A 16,582-nucleotide genomic window follows, 5' to 3' on the forward strand; every position below is an offset into this window, starting at 1 on the left:
CGACGCCGACGTCGACAGCGAAGACGAAGAAGAGGAACAAGGAAAAGAAGACGCCCACGTCTTGGAGGCGTCGTCGGCGGGGTTAGCTTCACCGTCGGTGGCGGTGGGAGGCGGCTTGTAGTACATGCGGGCGGTCTGAGGGCAGTGGGAATGGAACCGCCACACGATCCTCACCCCCATGTCCAGCATCTCCACGTACTTCGCCATCCTTCCCCCCGCTCCTCCTCCCTGCACAAATGCCTGCGAGCGTGAAGGAAAGAGAGATGGATACGAGTGCGGGAAGCGTTCCTCAGAAGACGTCCCAAAGGAAGGCCATGAAAGGAGAGAGAAGGAGATAGAGGCGTCTGAGGAGGAGGCGGAGGGGGAGAGATAAGATCCTGGAATTTATAGTCTCTCTCTCTTCCTTAGGTCATGTCTCACGATGGAAAGAGGATGGAGGACTATTTCTTGGGAGGACGCCGACCACGCAAAGTCCAATGGAGAGAGAGAGAGAGAGAGCACTAAGATTAGGGAGGATGGCCCAATGAGATCATCTCCGGCACAGCAGCTGTGCCGGTTAACACCTTCCTTGGATGTCACCACTCTACCGATTCTACCGCAGGTTGGAAGATACATATGGCTTTGGGTTGGTGTCAGATTCCTCACTTCTGCCACCATTCACACCATCTGTTGCTGAGTTGTCTTTTCCTTTATTGATTTATTATTATTTTTCAGCATTCTTTTATTTTTTTAAAGTAAGATATTGAATGTGCCAATTAGATTCTTCTTTTTTTGGAAATAGTACGTTTGATGCCTTTAAATTTTAATATAATATATTTATATTCCTCTTTATGTTTGGGCCTTATATATATATATATATATATATATATATATATATATATATATATATATATATATATATATATATATATATATATATATATATATATATATATGTGCTTAGTATTCATTCAGTGAATTTGGAATGTTACTTGATATTATAAAATATTAAATTATCTAAAGTATTTTTAGATATTTTCTTCAAGAATTTAAATCGAAACTAGCAAATACAATAATTACATAATTTTATAACCTAAACTTAGATTTAAGAGAATACGTATATATATTATTAATTTGGCCCTCTAATTCTGATCCGAGCAGTGAAAAAAAATCTGATACACAAATAATATAAACATAAGTATTAACTTGATCTTAACATTCGATCCATTCGGCTATTCATAATGTTAATTTTCTAATTAATTAAAAGAAGATGATCTCAAAGAAGGCTGAGACTTATACGAAAAGCTAAAGAAACAGTCATATGTGCTTTGACAATAAATTTCAGTTGCATTTTCCTAAAGGGCTATGAAATGGAAGAAAAAACATTTAATACATGCGATTAAATGTATGAAGTATGAACTGAAAAGGACTTAATTCTTGCATTCATATCAGGTTGCTTTCATCCAACTCATACCACACGTTTCTCGAGATTTCTTCCTTTATTTTCTTTATTATTCTGGGGAATAATAAATAAAAGTGTAGGTTGATTCCACCCAACCACTCATGAAGAACATTTTGGAGGTTCCCAAAATGATGCTTGGTTGGTATCCTCTAAGTTTGCCTCTACATTCAAGGAATTTGGATGATTAGCTAAAATATGTCATTAATTATTTGAAAAGTTCATGAATGAGTCGGCACTTGTAGGCATTTAATTTATATTTAGGAAGTAAATTAGAAGGTGCATATCCTCTTGAATGGTGTGTGAAACAATGTCCAAAGAAGATGCGTTTCGAAGATGCCAATTTTGATATTGAAACCCATTGAATGAACCAATTTGTGCTAATTATGACGGTTTGTCCTTATTTGATATTACGTTGATTAATTGTATTGAGATAAGTAATTTATATTATTTTCTCATCTTAGGGAAAGCTTTTTTCTTTTTTGATATATAAAAAGAAATAGAATGAATTTTCATCCATTCGACAAGTCGTATAGTAAAAGTCATGTCTAAAATGTCATGGCAAAGGTTTCTTATATTCTAGGAGTTTCATTTACGGAGTTGAAAAGATAGATGAAGCGTAAGTTGTTCGAGCTACTGAGAATATTTTTTGAGATGAAGATTTACTGTAGTACAAAGACTATCTCAGATAGTCTAGCATTCAGCATGTAATAATGGGTTCGAAGCTGCAAGAGAGACTCTCACTGAATGACAGATTAAATAATTAATTTGTTCTGAAGAAGTGTTAATAGTAAATGAACCATCGCATTTTATAATAAAATCACGGAGAACAATCGTAGCAGGAGATTTTGAGATGATGGTGGTGAAGTCCTCCTCAAATTGCTTGGAGGTGAGTTTGCCATCGACACACAAAAAAAAAAGGGCTTGGACTTTGCACCAAATAATATTAGGAGAGAGGGTAGGATTGAGAAAAAGCCCATCATTTTTAATCTTCGAGAACATGAAGGTTGAAATAATAACTAGTATGATATAGTATATTTTGACATCCACCCACGTGACACATTAGCTATCATAGTAGACTCGGCATGACATCTTTAAGTCGATGTGTCGTATCGAGCCATCCCAACATCATGAGCCCGAGGTCAACTAGTCATATGATGCCACCCCCTGCACCCACTCACTCGAGGATGTACGGGGCGACGTGATCATGTACCGGGCCACATAAGAGGCAGGAAGCAACGTCAAACGAAACTAAATCGAGCAAATCAAAAGACCCTTGCACCCAACACACGAGCCGATCGCCTATGGTGTTATAAAGTATTAAACACTCGCATACGATGATGATCAGAGATTATTAAAGTTGCTACGTACGATCGCATGTAGAAACAAGTATAAAAGCCACCCCCAGGAACAACACTAGGGTTGGACCTCATACACATACTCCAACTCTCTCATCTCCAACTTTTGCTAACTTAAGCATGGAAGGAGTAGAGTCAAGAATCCCTCTCCCGATTCCGATCTGAGCACCTAACGGATAGCTAAATGAGTAATCTTCAGTCTCTACCTGGGAGAACGAGGCCTATGCCCCCCTTAACCAAATCTTGGGTTAATATACTCTAGCTTAGAGATCTTGCATACTTCGGACGGGACAAACCGTATTGACACCTCAGCCACATAGAGGTGCAAAACAAAGCATAATGCAAAAAGAGTTTTTATCTAGATTGTCTCCTTCATAGAGCTGCATACTATTTGGTCGATCGTTAAGATATCAAAAACATTACCCAAGAGTCGATTGAATGAGGTTTCAATGGTGTAGCTAGTGCAAGGTAGTAAGTCAATTCTAAAATAGTTTTCAAAAAAATTGACTCTATAACAAAGAACATTAATGCTCCAAATCACTAGTCATTCAAAGCCACTTATGCTTATTTTAAAAGTTTATATAAACTTTTAGATACAACCAATCCTAAATGATGTGGCATCCAAAACAACTGGGTAAGAATATAAATAGAGGATATAAATTTTACTAAGTGTGGGTAGAGAAGCTTGTTATTCGTGAATATATGTAATTGCTTGCACTTACAAACTTGAACTACATATTTTAATGTATTATTATTTTGAAGCAATCAGGAAAATAATTTTGCCCAGTTATTTTCTTGGGTCATTTTTATTTGCATCGAGAATAAGTCATCTATGAAGGTTATTTTCCTGGCTACAATATTTGACCAGATAGTATATTGATTTGACCAGTGAGAATGAGTCATATACATTGCATCGACGTGCTTGGCAAGTAATTGAAGGGAAAAAGTAAGCCAACTCAAACCTGGTTGTCTTCCAATTAGGGCCAAGTTTCTGAGGTGTACTTACTGGATGACTGCAACATCTAACAAGTGTCAAGTTAAAACATCAGTATCGGCAATCATCAAAGATATAAAGAAACACAAACAATTGTATGTGGCAAATTCTTCTTTGGTTTTACCCACTTTTCCTTTTTTATCTTTCTCTGGGATGAAACGAGGTGATGGGGTGTTTGGATACAGATTATGAGAGGAACATGAGTCTAATATGTGCAGAACAATATGAGTTTATTGATCATCCATAGAGGTAAATGGGTTGTTGTCCACCACAATGTTTGACTGAGAGTGGAACACAGCCAGTTCGATTATGCCATGACTTCATAATTTTATATTAGTTCCTTCCATGCAACTAAGCTTTACAGTTACCAGAAGCGAGATGAAAAGATAAAGCAAATGGCCAATTCAGATGGTATTATCAAGGCAGAAACACTGCATGACATCTTTCATTAGGTGGAGAGTGGAGCTGAAGGGGGCAGTAGCATCAGTATTACACTTTGTCATCATGGAACCACCATCTAGTCTCCTTGGGAGACCTACCATTCCTACAGTTCCTCACGTATCGATCATTATCAGGCGGACGTTGCTGAAATCACAAGAAATATTTCAATCTTTGTGTTGAAGAAAAAAGATGTTCAAATGTGTAGTGATGTATCGACTAGGAATGTGATGAAACCTTTGCCGTCGAGCTGGATAGCATGGATAAAATGCTGATGCAGACAGAGCTTACAGTCATTGCTGGTGACCAGGAGTCATATAAGATATCTGCCAAAGAAACCAAAATATATGTTAAGAAAGCAAATCTTCAAGATGGAAACAAGAATAATACTAGTTTTGCGTCCACTTCTTGTTTATAAAATTCCACCAATTCAAAAAAATCTGATATCGTTTCCTCAAGTTAATCAACATGATGGTGAATAGAATTTGTCTTCAAGGATGAGAAACAAATGAAATATGTATCTTCAAAGATGCATATATTAGTTGTCCAGGACATACTCTAATCTCCCAGCTCAAACATTCTGACCTTGAGCCATGAAGGTTCCTTTAAAATGTGTTAAGTTGCTATATATATACAAGAAAGAGAGGCTTACATAATATAAAATAAACAGATAATAACTAATATATTGATGAAACAACCAAGCTAAATATAACCACACACAGAGAAGTAGACATTAGTCTATTGACTTATTCATGCCTTGCTCTTCACAAAGAGTTCTTTCCTATTAACTGTCCGATATATAGCGGAATCTGGATGAAGTAACCATGGTAGCTACACATAACTAATAAGACCAACTGCTAGTCTACCTAGGAAATCGCTGAACTACACCCTTGTTCATTTAATTCCCTTAAGCTCTGTCATGCTTAAAGACTAGCTGGTCTGATAGAATGAGATCAGGTTTTTATTACCTCGATGAAAAGATTGGATCTCATTATTCTCGACAAATCAGAAATAAGCCCTAAAATTCTCCCCTCCCTTCCTTCTTCCTTTGTTGCCACTGATCACTTCTAAAATACCATTTGGAAAGTCTGGATCAATGTTAAACCTATCTATGAAGAATAAGATGGACCCTGGCTCATGATTATAATGTCACCTTACAGATCATTTAGTCATGCTTGATTAATATGCATGTCACTATTTTTTATTATTCAAACTTAATATAAGGTATGCATTATCTGTAAAAATTGCATGTTCTTCATGAACAAGTCAAGAAAGCTCATGTAGTACTTAATCTACTGTTACTTGATACTTATTTGCTTTTAATAAAGGTACTAGAGGCTTCCAACCTGTATATACTAATTTTGGCATGTATATCTAGTTAATACTTCTATTGTTATATCCTTCTAGCTTGTGCGCTGACATACCACACCCATTTGTTTGTGTTTGCTAAATTGTCCACAAACCAAGCAGCATTATCCTTTTTGAATATTTACATCATCATCCCCCTGTGGCCTATCCTCGTAAGAATATAAAACTTTTGCTGTGCTATCAATCATCAACCATTGCCTATAAGGTTAAGACACGCAAACGAACATGTAGGATATACATTTTCAGAAGCCTAATGCTGAGCAAATGGAATCTAAACTTTTTAACTAGACATATGAACATAGTTACCAAGAATGTTGAATATTTTGGGTCATGTGATATGTTGGCAGATAAGGGTATGCCACTTAGATTAGTCCATCATATGTGGTGAGTAATTGCTTAATTGAATTGTGTTATATATTGAATCAGTTAGGTTGCTTGTGACCTCTTGTGAGATATCTTGATCTTAATAATTATCTATGCATCTAAGAGGATCAATATTAGTGCTTTAAGACCACCTGAAAGTTACAGATTTTGTTTTTATCAATTTTTTTAGTGCTTTTGTTATTTTAGGCATTTTTAAAGGATTATAGAGTAAAAAATGTTGGTGGATTTTATTCATCTTTGTAACTTCAACCTGTAAAGAAAATGATATTGACAAGAATGTACACATAATTTTGACATCCTATACGGCGTAGTACTACAGTAATCCAAGATGCAAAAGTATAGTGAACAGGAACAAGGAACTAGCTGATGGTTCAACAAGGGTATCACAATCCAAATAAGAACTATGATCTAAATTCTGTAAGCTAATATTGCTAAAAACTCACATAAAGAGCCTATCTTGATAATGCCTATCATTAATTGATGACAGTGGGGATGCAAAACAACCAGAGGAATAAAATGATGATATGTACTTAAAACAGGCCAAAAGGATGATTGTGCATTGTTCAGTACCAAAACATCTACGATTGGATAAATTAACAAGTCATGCAATCATGCCACACTGAATACTTTTGCTGGTGAGGAATTACAAGATTTCACTAACTGGATTCACAGAGTAGTTTAAACATCTCTAGAAAGGAGTTCCACAAGCATGGTCTGAAGGATCAACAGATCTTCCAACCACCATCCCTTGCCATACTGAGTTGATGAGAAACAATCGATCAACTACAATCAACATATTTTCCATTGAACACAACCAATGCCAGGTCAAGTTCTAATCCCACGCAAATTTCAGCCAATTATTCATCGCAAATTATCATATATAGATATTAGAAATATTTGTGTTCTTTTACCTGATAATGTATATTTGGAAAATTTTCAATAAATTTACCAAATTCTTAAGGAGCCCACAAGTATTTTTGAATGGTCCAGGAAAGGAAGTTGAACTGAATGAAATAATGGATTGTTGGTCATCATCATGTAGAAATTAACCTTTTCCAAATAAGCAAATATAAATGGAAGAACAATAGTAGTGATTTGGATGCTTGCACATAAGAGTTCCCTTTCAGCTATGGAAGTTCACTACACCAATCCTTAAAGTCTTTTTGGTCTACTTTATATAATCATTCACATTATCCAAATATTAGAGTACACATAGGATCTCACTACTCAAAGTCTTGAATTAACTATGTAAATGGCCATATCATGCCCAAAAAGTATCCCTTAGAATCAAGGAATCAACCAACAATAATGCTAGGGTTCACACAAAAAAAATGGATTATCGAAATTAATTTATGATAGTCATGCAAAAGAAGAGATTGATCTTCCCATTATAAATATGGATGAATAACATGCAGACCAGCTAACCACATTGGCCAAATTTAACAGAAACAATGCAAAAAATAAAGGATAGGAAAATTTCTCGATAGTCTAGAAACCTGGATCGACATGACAGATGCGATGGCCTGAGCTTTCCAGGCCATGAAGTATCATCATATCCATGTCATCATGTGCCTGCATGCTCACTAGCATGGACCAGCAACAGCAAGCAACAATTCTTACAAATTTGTTTTCCACGTTTAGTTGGTGTCACAAGCTTCTAATATTATGAAAATTTATAAAGGAAATGATAATATTGATTGTCTAAAGTAATTATCAGTCTTCCAAGTCTCTGTTCTTACATGATAAAAAATCAGTATAACATATATCCAGAAAAGAAGTTCTGATATTTTGCAACTTTATAAGTTAAATGATCTTGTGCACAACATTAACATAGAAATCAGGTGTCCGGTGCGGAAGATATAACCTTGTTAGGAGTTATTTGAATATCTATAATTTCAAGGACATTATGCCTTAGATTGAGCCACAACTACACTTGAGTGGATGATATTATATGGTATTCTTCCCCGAGTGCTGGTGTGAAGACTAATAAGGAAATTGGAACAAAGAACAAGAGCGGATTAGCAACCAGGCGGCATGAAAAATCCACCAGAGGACTGATGATTGAAGAAACATGCATATCGAACGGCGCATACCCTTTGGAGCCTTTTATGGAAAACAAAAAAAAGAAGGTAACCGAAAAAGATTATCTAAAACAAACTAGCTCCTTGACTAAAAGAGTTTAGCTAAATAAGAAAGTAATTAATAGAGATAGAAGACGATTCAGCACACATCTCCACACCATTCTTCCAAAGGATGCCTAGTTAAATGCGGATCAAAACAACGGTTTGTTGATAGAAGAAGACGAGAGACTGTTCATTCAAGCAAGGAATATTTCTGGCACACAAGATACGGCTGCAACATAGAACTATTCAATTAGATCAAATTGATCGTGGGTTCCAACTCAAGCAACGAGAATTACCTAAACATATGTGCCCGTTGCTGTAGATGTGCGGATGAAGAGGCGCAGGATGCAGAAATATGACCTGAACAAAACCCACTAAATCATACTCCAATCATCCCAGCTAACAGAAAATAAGGAACCCTTACCAAGACGATCCAACGATTTCCTTACCTGTGGAGCTTCCATGGGATAATGCTCCGGGAAATCGACCTGCAGCTGGTACTTCTCGTTGGCATACAGCGTGCCAGGCGCTCCGATCACCTCGATCACCCACCTTGGAAGGAAAGAAAGAAAAGAAGGAATCAAGACGCTGGTCAAAACAAGAGGAGAGCAAGGAGCGAGATGAAGACCGAGCCCCAACCTTTGGAGGTTATCGGTGACCTTGTGCTTGAAACCGGCCGGTGGGTTGACTTGCCATTCCACCAGCTCTTTCTGGAGCCTGTTGCAAGCGATCTTGCTCAGGGCCTGCGATCAACCGATGCATACGAGGAGAAATTTAGGACCAAACGGGAGAGGGGAAATCGCAGGAGGGGAAGGAATCAGAAGACGATGATCGTCGAAGGAATCCCAAGAAGAGGAGAACGACCACCTTGCGAGAAGCGGCGGAGGAGCTGGTCATGCTTCTGCGGCAGCGGCGGAGAAGAGGTGTCGTGCGGAGCGAGAGATAGAGAGAGAGAGAGAAAAGGGGGCGTCTATTATGCATTTAATATAGTATTCTTTTCTTATCATTTTTGAAAAAAAATCCATAAAATTCGCCCCAAATTGGATTTTAATATCTTTTAGAATTCGACTCGGACATCCCAATCTCATGAAATACCAAAAAGCTATTGACACGTCAATTTTTTTATTTTTGTATTAATCGAATAAATTGATATTTCACCAAATTATACTTACAAATTTCTCAGATAATAAAATAAATCTATAGAAAGTCTGATATGAGTTAGATAAATTTAATGGTGTTATGCGTTGCTCTAAATAATATTACACTTAATTATGGAATGAAAATAAAATATAATAAATTATAAAGGCTCCTAAAATATATAATTTTTTTTAAAGGATAAGTGGTAAAGGAGAGTTTGGATCTAAACTTTATATTATACTCATTTATGAGTATAATATTATAAAGTTTGTCTTTCAAAATAGTAGGTAAATATGATGTACATAATAATTTTATTTTTGGATATTTTCTAAATTGGATTTCATGTGTTTTCAAGTACTCGAATTAGTCAGTCTCAATCTTCCCCGAATAAAGTCAAAGCATATATAAATGCATATATGGAGGAAAGACTACCATCTTCTTCTGCTTATACATCGCTCTTCAGGACCTGAAGGTGAAGGACATCATAGGCCTCATCTGTTTGCACTCTTTGAGCTCTGTGCTTGAGACATTGGACTCAAAACTAGCAGAGCTCGAGAGAATTCGAATTGCTGTCGATAGCTCCAAACTTCTTGGCAAGCTGAGAGAACTCAAGAAGACTCGACCTGATGCAGAATGATGTATGTTCTCTTCAAGATAGAAATCCTTTCGCAAAAGACAAAAAGAAGAAAAGCAAAATGCTACAGGCAACCACACATGATTCCTGAACAGCCTTCCTTGTGAAGCTTAGAATACAATTAATGCAGTATAATCCAGTTGGTCAGACAGACAGTATGAGATTATGAAGAGAAAAACAAAAAAAAAGTGATTGATTGGATTGCAATAAACTTAAACAACAAAAGCTGACGACCTAAAGCACCCAAGAGAACTAGAAATCTGGAGTCTACTTTCTCGAGGTGCTTGCCCTGTGTAACCCCATCGTCTAGTTACTAGCACCTGTCATCACTGCATTGAAGAAGGAAGCAGCATGGATTTGTCTATCACAAGAACAGTGCTATCTGACCAAAAAGAAATAAGCATCGTCACTCTTCTTCACATGACAGATCTGCTTTGGTGCTCTAGGAAATGTTTGCCATGTCCCCCCTGTCATCCTGTACTCGAAATTAGTTTGCAAATTAGGTCAACCATGTCCATCTGGAAGTCCTTTTCCTCTTTGACTAATAAATATTTATTTGATTATGCAGCTTGACGAAGAGATACATGCACCTTGATCTAAGTCATGCATATGTCAACGTTTTCCATTGATCATCTGTAAATATTTCTAGTTAAGATTAATTCTTTTCATGGGCATGATGAATCCAGACTGATTTAGCTAATCAAATACATCACCAGATTAATTAAGTTGGTTATGTTTTAGTGTCAGAAAAGGCACAATTGGTCAAGCAATTACTCTTGGCATCTCACAAAGGAGCATAACTTGCATCTTTCAGATTGCTTATGCTTTGCCATAATAGAGATGCTAGAATAGCTTTGGTGAAAAGCTGCACTTTGGTGAACTTTTATCATTCAGATAGGTTCCATTACAAAGGTATAATAAATTCATTACCTACCAAGCATCTAACCATTGTTAGGCAAGTGCAGCAGTCGCATTTCCATTTAGGTAGGACTGAAAAATAAAGGAACAAAACAGGTTCTCCATAACATCATTAAGCATCAGAATATTACTGTCGCAAGTGCTCAACTGGACAGTACATATCCTCTCCTTTTTGAACTAGTAGATTCTGGAACAGACTTCAAAGACTCGGAAAGGAGCAACATTCAATTTGCAAGGAATAATAATTTGATTGCAATGACATTTGTTTTGGAATATATTGTCAATCAGGTACCTTGTGAACTGTGCAAAGAATTCTCTGTTCTTATCAGAATGATCAAAAATTTCTTGACGCATGTCATGGAACTGGAGAAGATTTTGTGTTGTGCAAGGCATAGAAGTTTCTGTACAAACTTCCTCCATGTAAATGTAGAAACTGCTATCAGGGAAATTTCTTGGTTTCACATTCCTCTGAGAAATGTAGGAATTTGACTATTCCAAGTTGTTCAAAGTCATGGAAGACTTCATTAGTAGCTTCCTACATGGAAGTTTCTACTAGAATACATATCTCTATGCTGCCATCTTGATAGATTCTTTTCTTTGTCTTGATAGATATTACTCAGGACTGGTATCTGGTAAGTTATATCCCCCATTCCAGTAGAAGTCAGATAACTCAAAATCAAAGATAAATTAGATCCACAAATTTCCTTGAGCAAAATGCAGAAAGAAATATATGATAGGTTTCCAGATTTACAAGTGACCAAACAACAAAGCATAAAGCATACCTGATCAGCTCTGGACACAGCACATAATAAGTAGAACCGTTCCAACTCAAATGCAATTGAAGTTTATTTACCTGTCAAAGTGTGATAAAGTGTTAAGGCTTAAATGATAGCGTATCTTCAAATGCTCATCAGCCAACACCATAACCAGCTAACCAAAGCAGCAGAGAAATTATTGGAAGTCAAGCAGCCCTACATAAAACAACAACAGACGAAGCACAAGCAAATTTAACCTTAGAAAAGCTAATGAAATATTTACCGATTAGTGTTTTGAAAAGTACTAGACGCTAAAAGGTGACAAAACACTGAGTCACCTAAGTAATCACACATTTTAAAATTTATATATATATATATATATATATATATATATATTATATGTATAATGAGAAGAGGGAGGAGAAATTGGGTAGGAGGAGATTGTTAGGTTCGAGAAAGCCTGCTGGCTATAATTGGCTAGGTAGAGCCAATTATATCAAAATAATTGAAACCAGACTCGATTGGATTAGGCGTACGCTTGAGTTGCTTAATGCTTGGGCTCAGGCAAGCACCAGAGTGGCACCCTTTTTAAATGCCTCACCTTGACTTGTTATGAGGCACTCGAGCATTGTCTCGTCCAAACGTCTTTTGAGAATATAGATCTTAAGCAAAATATAATTTTTTTTTAAGAAAAATCTCGAAACTATCTTCAATGTGATGTAATTTTAACACCATTTAAGTTTTATTAGATTAGCCACTAGCATACATATTTAATTTGAAAAATTAATATAGATTTTTCTTTACTATTAATTGATGGTTGTTTGTTTAGGTTTTTCATTACACATCAACTATGACAATACAAAGCAATTAGGATGCTTATAATGAATGTTTGTAGTTCGTCATCATTGGATTTATGCATGAGCTTACTTAAGCTCATGCATCAACTATGACCAAACCAAGGCAACTATGACAATAACTAAACCAAGTCATCTAATACTATTGTATTGTCATAATTGATGCAGAAATATTAATTACTTTGTATTTTCTTTACTAATAACCAAACCAAAGACAACTATGACTACCATATCATTACTCATGCATAAGAAGTCAACTATAACCAAACTGACGCAGAAATCCATCATCACTGGATCGCTGCATAAGTTTACATATGCATCGACTATGACCAAAATAAGTCAACTACGACAATAACCAAACCAAGTCACCTAATACTATTGTATTGTCATATTTGATACAGGAAATATCAATTACTCTGTATTTTCTTTACTAATAACCAAACCAATTCACCTATGACCAACATATCATTACTCATGCAGAACACAAAATCAAATTGTATCAGAATAGACTTGTGAAATTTAACTCTTTGAATAAGAAAACTTTACGATCAAGCCTATTGATGGATGCCTTGAGATCTATGGGCCGATCATTCACATGAGGGTAGGATATCTATACATCAGCCTTGTACTTGGCCCCTGGCAAGATCTTCCTCTTAAAATGGGGATAGTTTAACTTGATAAGAAAGATATCCTTCATTCTGGCATAACTCACTCAGGCACAGGTGATTGTGAAAAGGATTTTTTTATTCCCTCTAAGGGGCTACTCAAAATATGATTTTTAGAACACGGCGTGCATTAGCACTACAACTTTCAGCTATAGTTTGCTAGCTTGGCGCTATTACTATTTCTTGTAGGATGACCACATTTGAAGTATGTATGTCTTGTAAAGTGTGTTTTCGGGATGTGGCAACTTGTTAAGGAGCTTTAGGCTTTAAGAAGAAGAAGAAGAAGAAGAAGAAATGTAACGATCTGAAACTGGCCTGGATCGATCTTGTGCGATCGTCTGGCCTGACAAATTCGAGACAACCAAGATGGTAAGACCTACGAGAAGAAATCTTCGGCAGATTCTTCTTCTCGCTGGCCACTCCCGTTTTCTTGCTAATGGGACGCACTTCAACTAAACGAGACAAATAAGAAAACAGTAAAAATCCCAACTTTAACACAGAAAGGGGAATCGGAGCAGAACTCGTACCTCTTCTATTGCGTTGATCCCAACTTCGTGCATCGTCGCGTGCTTGCCTGCCGTCCACCAAGACGGTGCCGCCGCCGGCTTGTTCGTGGCCCCGCCGTGAGCATCCGGCTGGAGGAGACTACATCGGCGCAGGATTCGATCGAAGAGGGCGATGGAATTGGGAGGAGAGATGAAACCCCAGGAGAGGAAAGCGGGCCGTGTCACGGCGGGAAGAAATCGAACTTTGGCTTGAGGCGAGTGTACTTTTTTTCTCCTACCCGTCTGTTTACCGGTTACATTTATCTCCTTGCGCGCCACGACAAACGGGCCGATGTATCCAATCATAAGGCTGGTAGATTCGAAGTATAAACGAGTAACAATGCAATTTCTTTTTCTGGTACTGCGACCTACACGTTGCCAATTGGCGGCGATACCTGTGACTCAACAGATGAACCTTCTCCAATGAGGAGGCTGGTAAAGAAGCGGGTACCGGTCGAACGCTGTAATGCAATATTTCGGCATAGACCGTAATTCTAAGTATGTTAGAGAAAAGAGTATATATGTTATCTATCTTGTAAAAAAGTTCTTGGAGCTTAATATTATGGATTCAGTTTATCGAGCTATTTAGATGAATGCAGATCACAAAAAATCCAGGCTGATGAAGCATCATCCACTTGGCAGACACTGATTGGCCGCAGAAGGATAAGGAAATCTATCCACCCCATCTTCCCCATCCAATAGCCTTGCCCTAGTTCTTGTGGTGCATGGCCGTCTTCTACTCCCTTAAACGACACCATAATACCCTCACAAGTACCACAGAGAAGCTCCACCCCCGAGGGAGAAGGCGGAAATAATGGCTACCATTGGTACCACAGCACCAACCTCAGCCTTCGTCCGCACCGCCGTTCCCAGGCGGCCGACCGCCGTCTCCTCGCCAGCGATCGGTAGCGCTCTACGCAGCCTTAGATCCCGGTGCTGATACCTGCGTCGATCGTCAGCTAACAGTGGTAGTGTACTTGTGTCGAACAGGTTTGCCTCGGATGGGAGGCAGGGGCGGGAGGGTGAAGTGCTCGACGGAGGCGAAGCCGTCGGCCGGAGCGGGGGCGTCGATGCTTGCGGCGGCGAGCGTGATGGCGGTTTCGAACCCGGTCCTGGCGCTGGTGGACGACAGGATGAGCACGGAGGGGACGGGGCTGAGCTTGGGGATCAGCAACAACCTGCTGGGATGGATATTAGTGGGTGTGTTTGCCCTCATCTGGGCTCTCTTCTTTGTGTACACTTCCACCCTGGAGGAAGATGATGACTCTGCACTCTCCCTTTAAGCTCTCACGTATATATAGGCTTTTCCATGGAAATCATTGGAAGCATGCATGCTCGGTTGAGGACCGGTGTATGATCTGAATGCTTGTATGGAAACACTTCATGCTGTTCCCTAATTTGAAGTTCTATTAATCGTATCGTATGTGGCTGATGGTAGAATTAATCGACTATCGAGAACTTGTTGTGTTTAAAGCACTCTATTACTTGCTCAACAAAATTTTCTTGCATTTCATCTTCTGAAATCAAAAGAACAAAAAGGATGTTATAAAACTGAACAAACATTCAAAAGTTATGGGAAATCTCATACATATTATGGTGTCATATTTAGTCATTTTAACAAAACTAGAGGAACAAACTCGCATATATTATCCTATCCCCTGTAATTAAATTTTTTAATATTTTAATATTTATATTTTTAAAAGTTATATTGAGATCATTATACTTACGAAAGTAAAATATATAATCCATTACTTCAACAAAACCATTTATTTTCAACCTATATAGGGATGTCAATATTTTACTTTCGTAGGTATAAAGATCTCAATGTAATTTTAAAAATATTGTAATCGAAATGCTACAGATAACTAATTATAGGATCAAGATTGTTCGATCAAATCTCATCTTCACCACACTTATTTTTGTAAAAAGAAAATTATTATAAGTGTACATGATATAAATCATATATCGGTACTTAATTTTTATTCCTCATCAAGCAAATGCAAAGAACAATGAAAAAAAAGGGGTTCGTGCATGTCATAAAAAAGTGGCCGATTTAGATCATGGCTATTTTTCGAAAGAAAATTAGATTGAATTTTTCAATTGCTAGACTGTACTAAAATATGACTATTAGTGGACAAAGATATGACGGGCAATAATGTCATGATCGACAGTGATTAAGACATTTTTTTTGTGGCAGAAATATAAATCAATACCTAATAAGATCGATTTTGATTATCAAATTGACAGGCAAAAACCGATTTATTATGATAACAACAGAAGAAAAGAAGTTTTAATCGATCAAAGAAAAATTTTGATCAAACGATATCAAGGCTAGTTGATTGATTGCGGGTATGATATGCCTATGGTCACATTAAGATGTCAAGTATGGTATATACTTTATATAATATCAAATTTACAAGGAATACTTTTTATCTCGATTATCGTTACCTGTGTTAAAAATGAGAAGTAGTGCTTTGGCCATAGGTGAATGCATCATGTCGAAAGTGGATTATCTATTAATGTCAAGTCCATTCGATTCTACGAGGTTCTTTTTGTTTCTTGATAGATTCATCGCATAAGGGGATGCTCCGATCTGATCGAACGCATTAGCTGCCTTTTTGCCTAGGTTGGATGCATCACACTCGGGGAGACGTTTTCATTGCAATGGACACACCTTCAATGTTTTTTTTGTCCATAGTAAATAAATATATTACATGCAATGAGAATATTTTGATCACGTTGAATGTTTCAGATATCATTTTTATCTTAAATGAACGCATCACCAATTATACACTCCTTCAAATACCCTTTTGTACTAAGTGAATTCATCTTGTGCAAATGAGAAGAGTCATAGATGATATTTGTTTCAATGAGTTTTTATTCGTGATTAAGAATTGTATCGAATAAATTTAATATTGTAGATTGTATGTCATAGATTTTTAGTAATTTAAAAGAAAAGAAAAGTATATGT

At 37.2% G+C, this 16,582-nt stretch overlaps 3 protein-coding genes across 5 annotated transcripts; 1 reads left to right on the forward strand and 2 right to left on the reverse strand.

Annotated features, from left to right (window-relative positions):
* Positions 1 to 4,003: 4,003 nt before the first annotated feature.
* LOC135636630 (probable ubiquitin-conjugating enzyme E2 16) lies at positions 4,004 to 9,122 on the reverse strand. Its single transcript, XM_065148500.1, has 6 exons — positions 8,971 to 9,122; positions 8,743 to 8,846; positions 8,553 to 8,655; positions 8,400 to 8,463; positions 4,466 to 4,554; positions 4,004 to 4,375 (listed from the first exon to the last, which is right to left on the reverse strand). Exons 1-6 carry the CDS (start codon positions 9,082 to 9,084, stop codon positions 4,280 to 4,282), a joined length of 570 nt encoding a protein of 189 aa, XP_065004572.1. The 5' UTR covers positions 9,085 to 9,122; the 3' UTR covers positions 4,004 to 4,279.
* Positions 9,123 to 9,975: 853 nt separating this feature from the next.
* LOC108952564 (uncharacterized) lies at positions 9,976 to 14,156 on the reverse strand. 3 transcript variants are annotated; one of them, XM_065148501.1, is made up of 4 exons: positions 13,594 to 14,156; positions 11,728 to 11,763; positions 11,575 to 11,645; positions 9,976 to 10,349 (listed from the first exon to the last, which is right to left on the reverse strand). In XM_065148501.1, the coding sequence occupies exons 1-4, from the start codon at positions 13,915 to 13,917 to the stop codon at positions 10,253 to 10,255; spliced, it is 528 nt and encodes a 175-aa protein (XP_065004573.1). In that variant the 5' UTR covers positions 13,918 to 14,156; the 3' UTR covers positions 9,976 to 10,252. The 3 variants fall into 3 exon arrangements, 1 of the variants encoding a protein (XP_065004573.1); XR_010495979.1 differs by lacking the exon at positions 11,728 to 11,763 and having other exon boundaries at positions 13,594 to 14,140; XR_010495980.1 differs by lacking the exons at positions 9,976 to 10,349; positions 11,728 to 11,763 and adding an exon at positions 11,146 to 11,421 and having other exon boundaries at positions 13,594 to 14,144.
* Positions 14,157 to 14,345: 189 nt separating this feature from the next.
* On the forward strand, positions 14,346 to 15,029 carry LOC135636632 (photosystem II reaction center W protein, chloroplastic-like). The gene is made up of 2 exons (XM_065148502.1): positions 14,346 to 14,516; positions 14,602 to 15,029. Exons 1-2 carry the CDS (start codon positions 14,426 to 14,428, stop codon positions 14,892 to 14,894), a joined length of 384 nt encoding a protein of 127 aa, XP_065004574.1. The 5' UTR covers positions 14,346 to 14,425; the 3' UTR covers positions 14,895 to 15,029.
* The last annotated feature ends 1,553 nt before the right edge of the window (positions 15,030 to 16,582 follow it).

Source organism: Musa acuminata, chromosome BXJ3-4, assembly GCF_036884655.1.
Source record: "Musa acuminata AAA Group cultivar baxijiao chromosome BXJ3-4, Cavendish_Baxijiao_AAA, whole genome shotgun sequence".
Taxonomy (NCBI): Eukaryota; Viridiplantae; Streptophyta; class Magnoliopsida; order Zingiberales; family Musaceae; genus Musa; species Musa acuminata.

What these genes read in the sequence shown, in the direction of transcription:
- LOC135636632 (XM_065148502.1), top strand. Translation starts at nt 14,426, where the DNA reads ATGGCTACCATTGGTACCACAGCACCAACCTCAGCCTTCGTCCGCACC. An exon ending in CGTCTCCTCGCCAGCGATCG is followed by an intron (nt 14,517 to 14,601) that starts GTAGCGCTCTAC and finishes TGTGTCGAACAG; the next exon opens with GTTTGCCTCGGATGGGAGGC.
- LOC108952564 (XM_065148501.1), bottom strand. Translation starts at nt 13,917, where the DNA reads ATGATTGGATACATCGGCCCGTTTGTCGTGGCGCGCAAGGAGATAAAT. An exon ending in GGATCAACGCAATAGAAGAG is followed by an intron (nt 11,764 to 13,593) that starts GTACGAGTTCTG and finishes TGTTTTATGTAG; the next exon opens with GGCTGCTTGACTTCCAATAA. An exon ending in ATAATTTCTCTGCTGCTTTG is followed by an intron (nt 11,646 to 11,727) that starts GTTAGCTGGTTA and finishes ACACTTTGACAG; the next exon opens with GTAAATAAACTTCAATTGCA.
- LOC135636630 (XM_065148500.1), bottom strand. Translation starts at nt 9,084, where the DNA reads ATGCATAATAGACGCCCCCTTTTCTCTCTCTCTCTCTATCTCTCGCTC. An exon ending in ATCCCATGGAAGCTCCACAG is followed by an intron (nt 8,464 to 8,552) that starts GTAAGGAAATCG and finishes GGTTTTGTTCAG; the next exon opens with GTCATATTTCTGCATCCTGC. An exon ending in TATCCAGCTCGACGGCAAAG is followed by an intron (nt 4,376 to 4,465) that starts GTTTCATCACAT and finishes TTGTGATTTCAG; the next exon opens with CAACGTCCGCCTGATAATGA.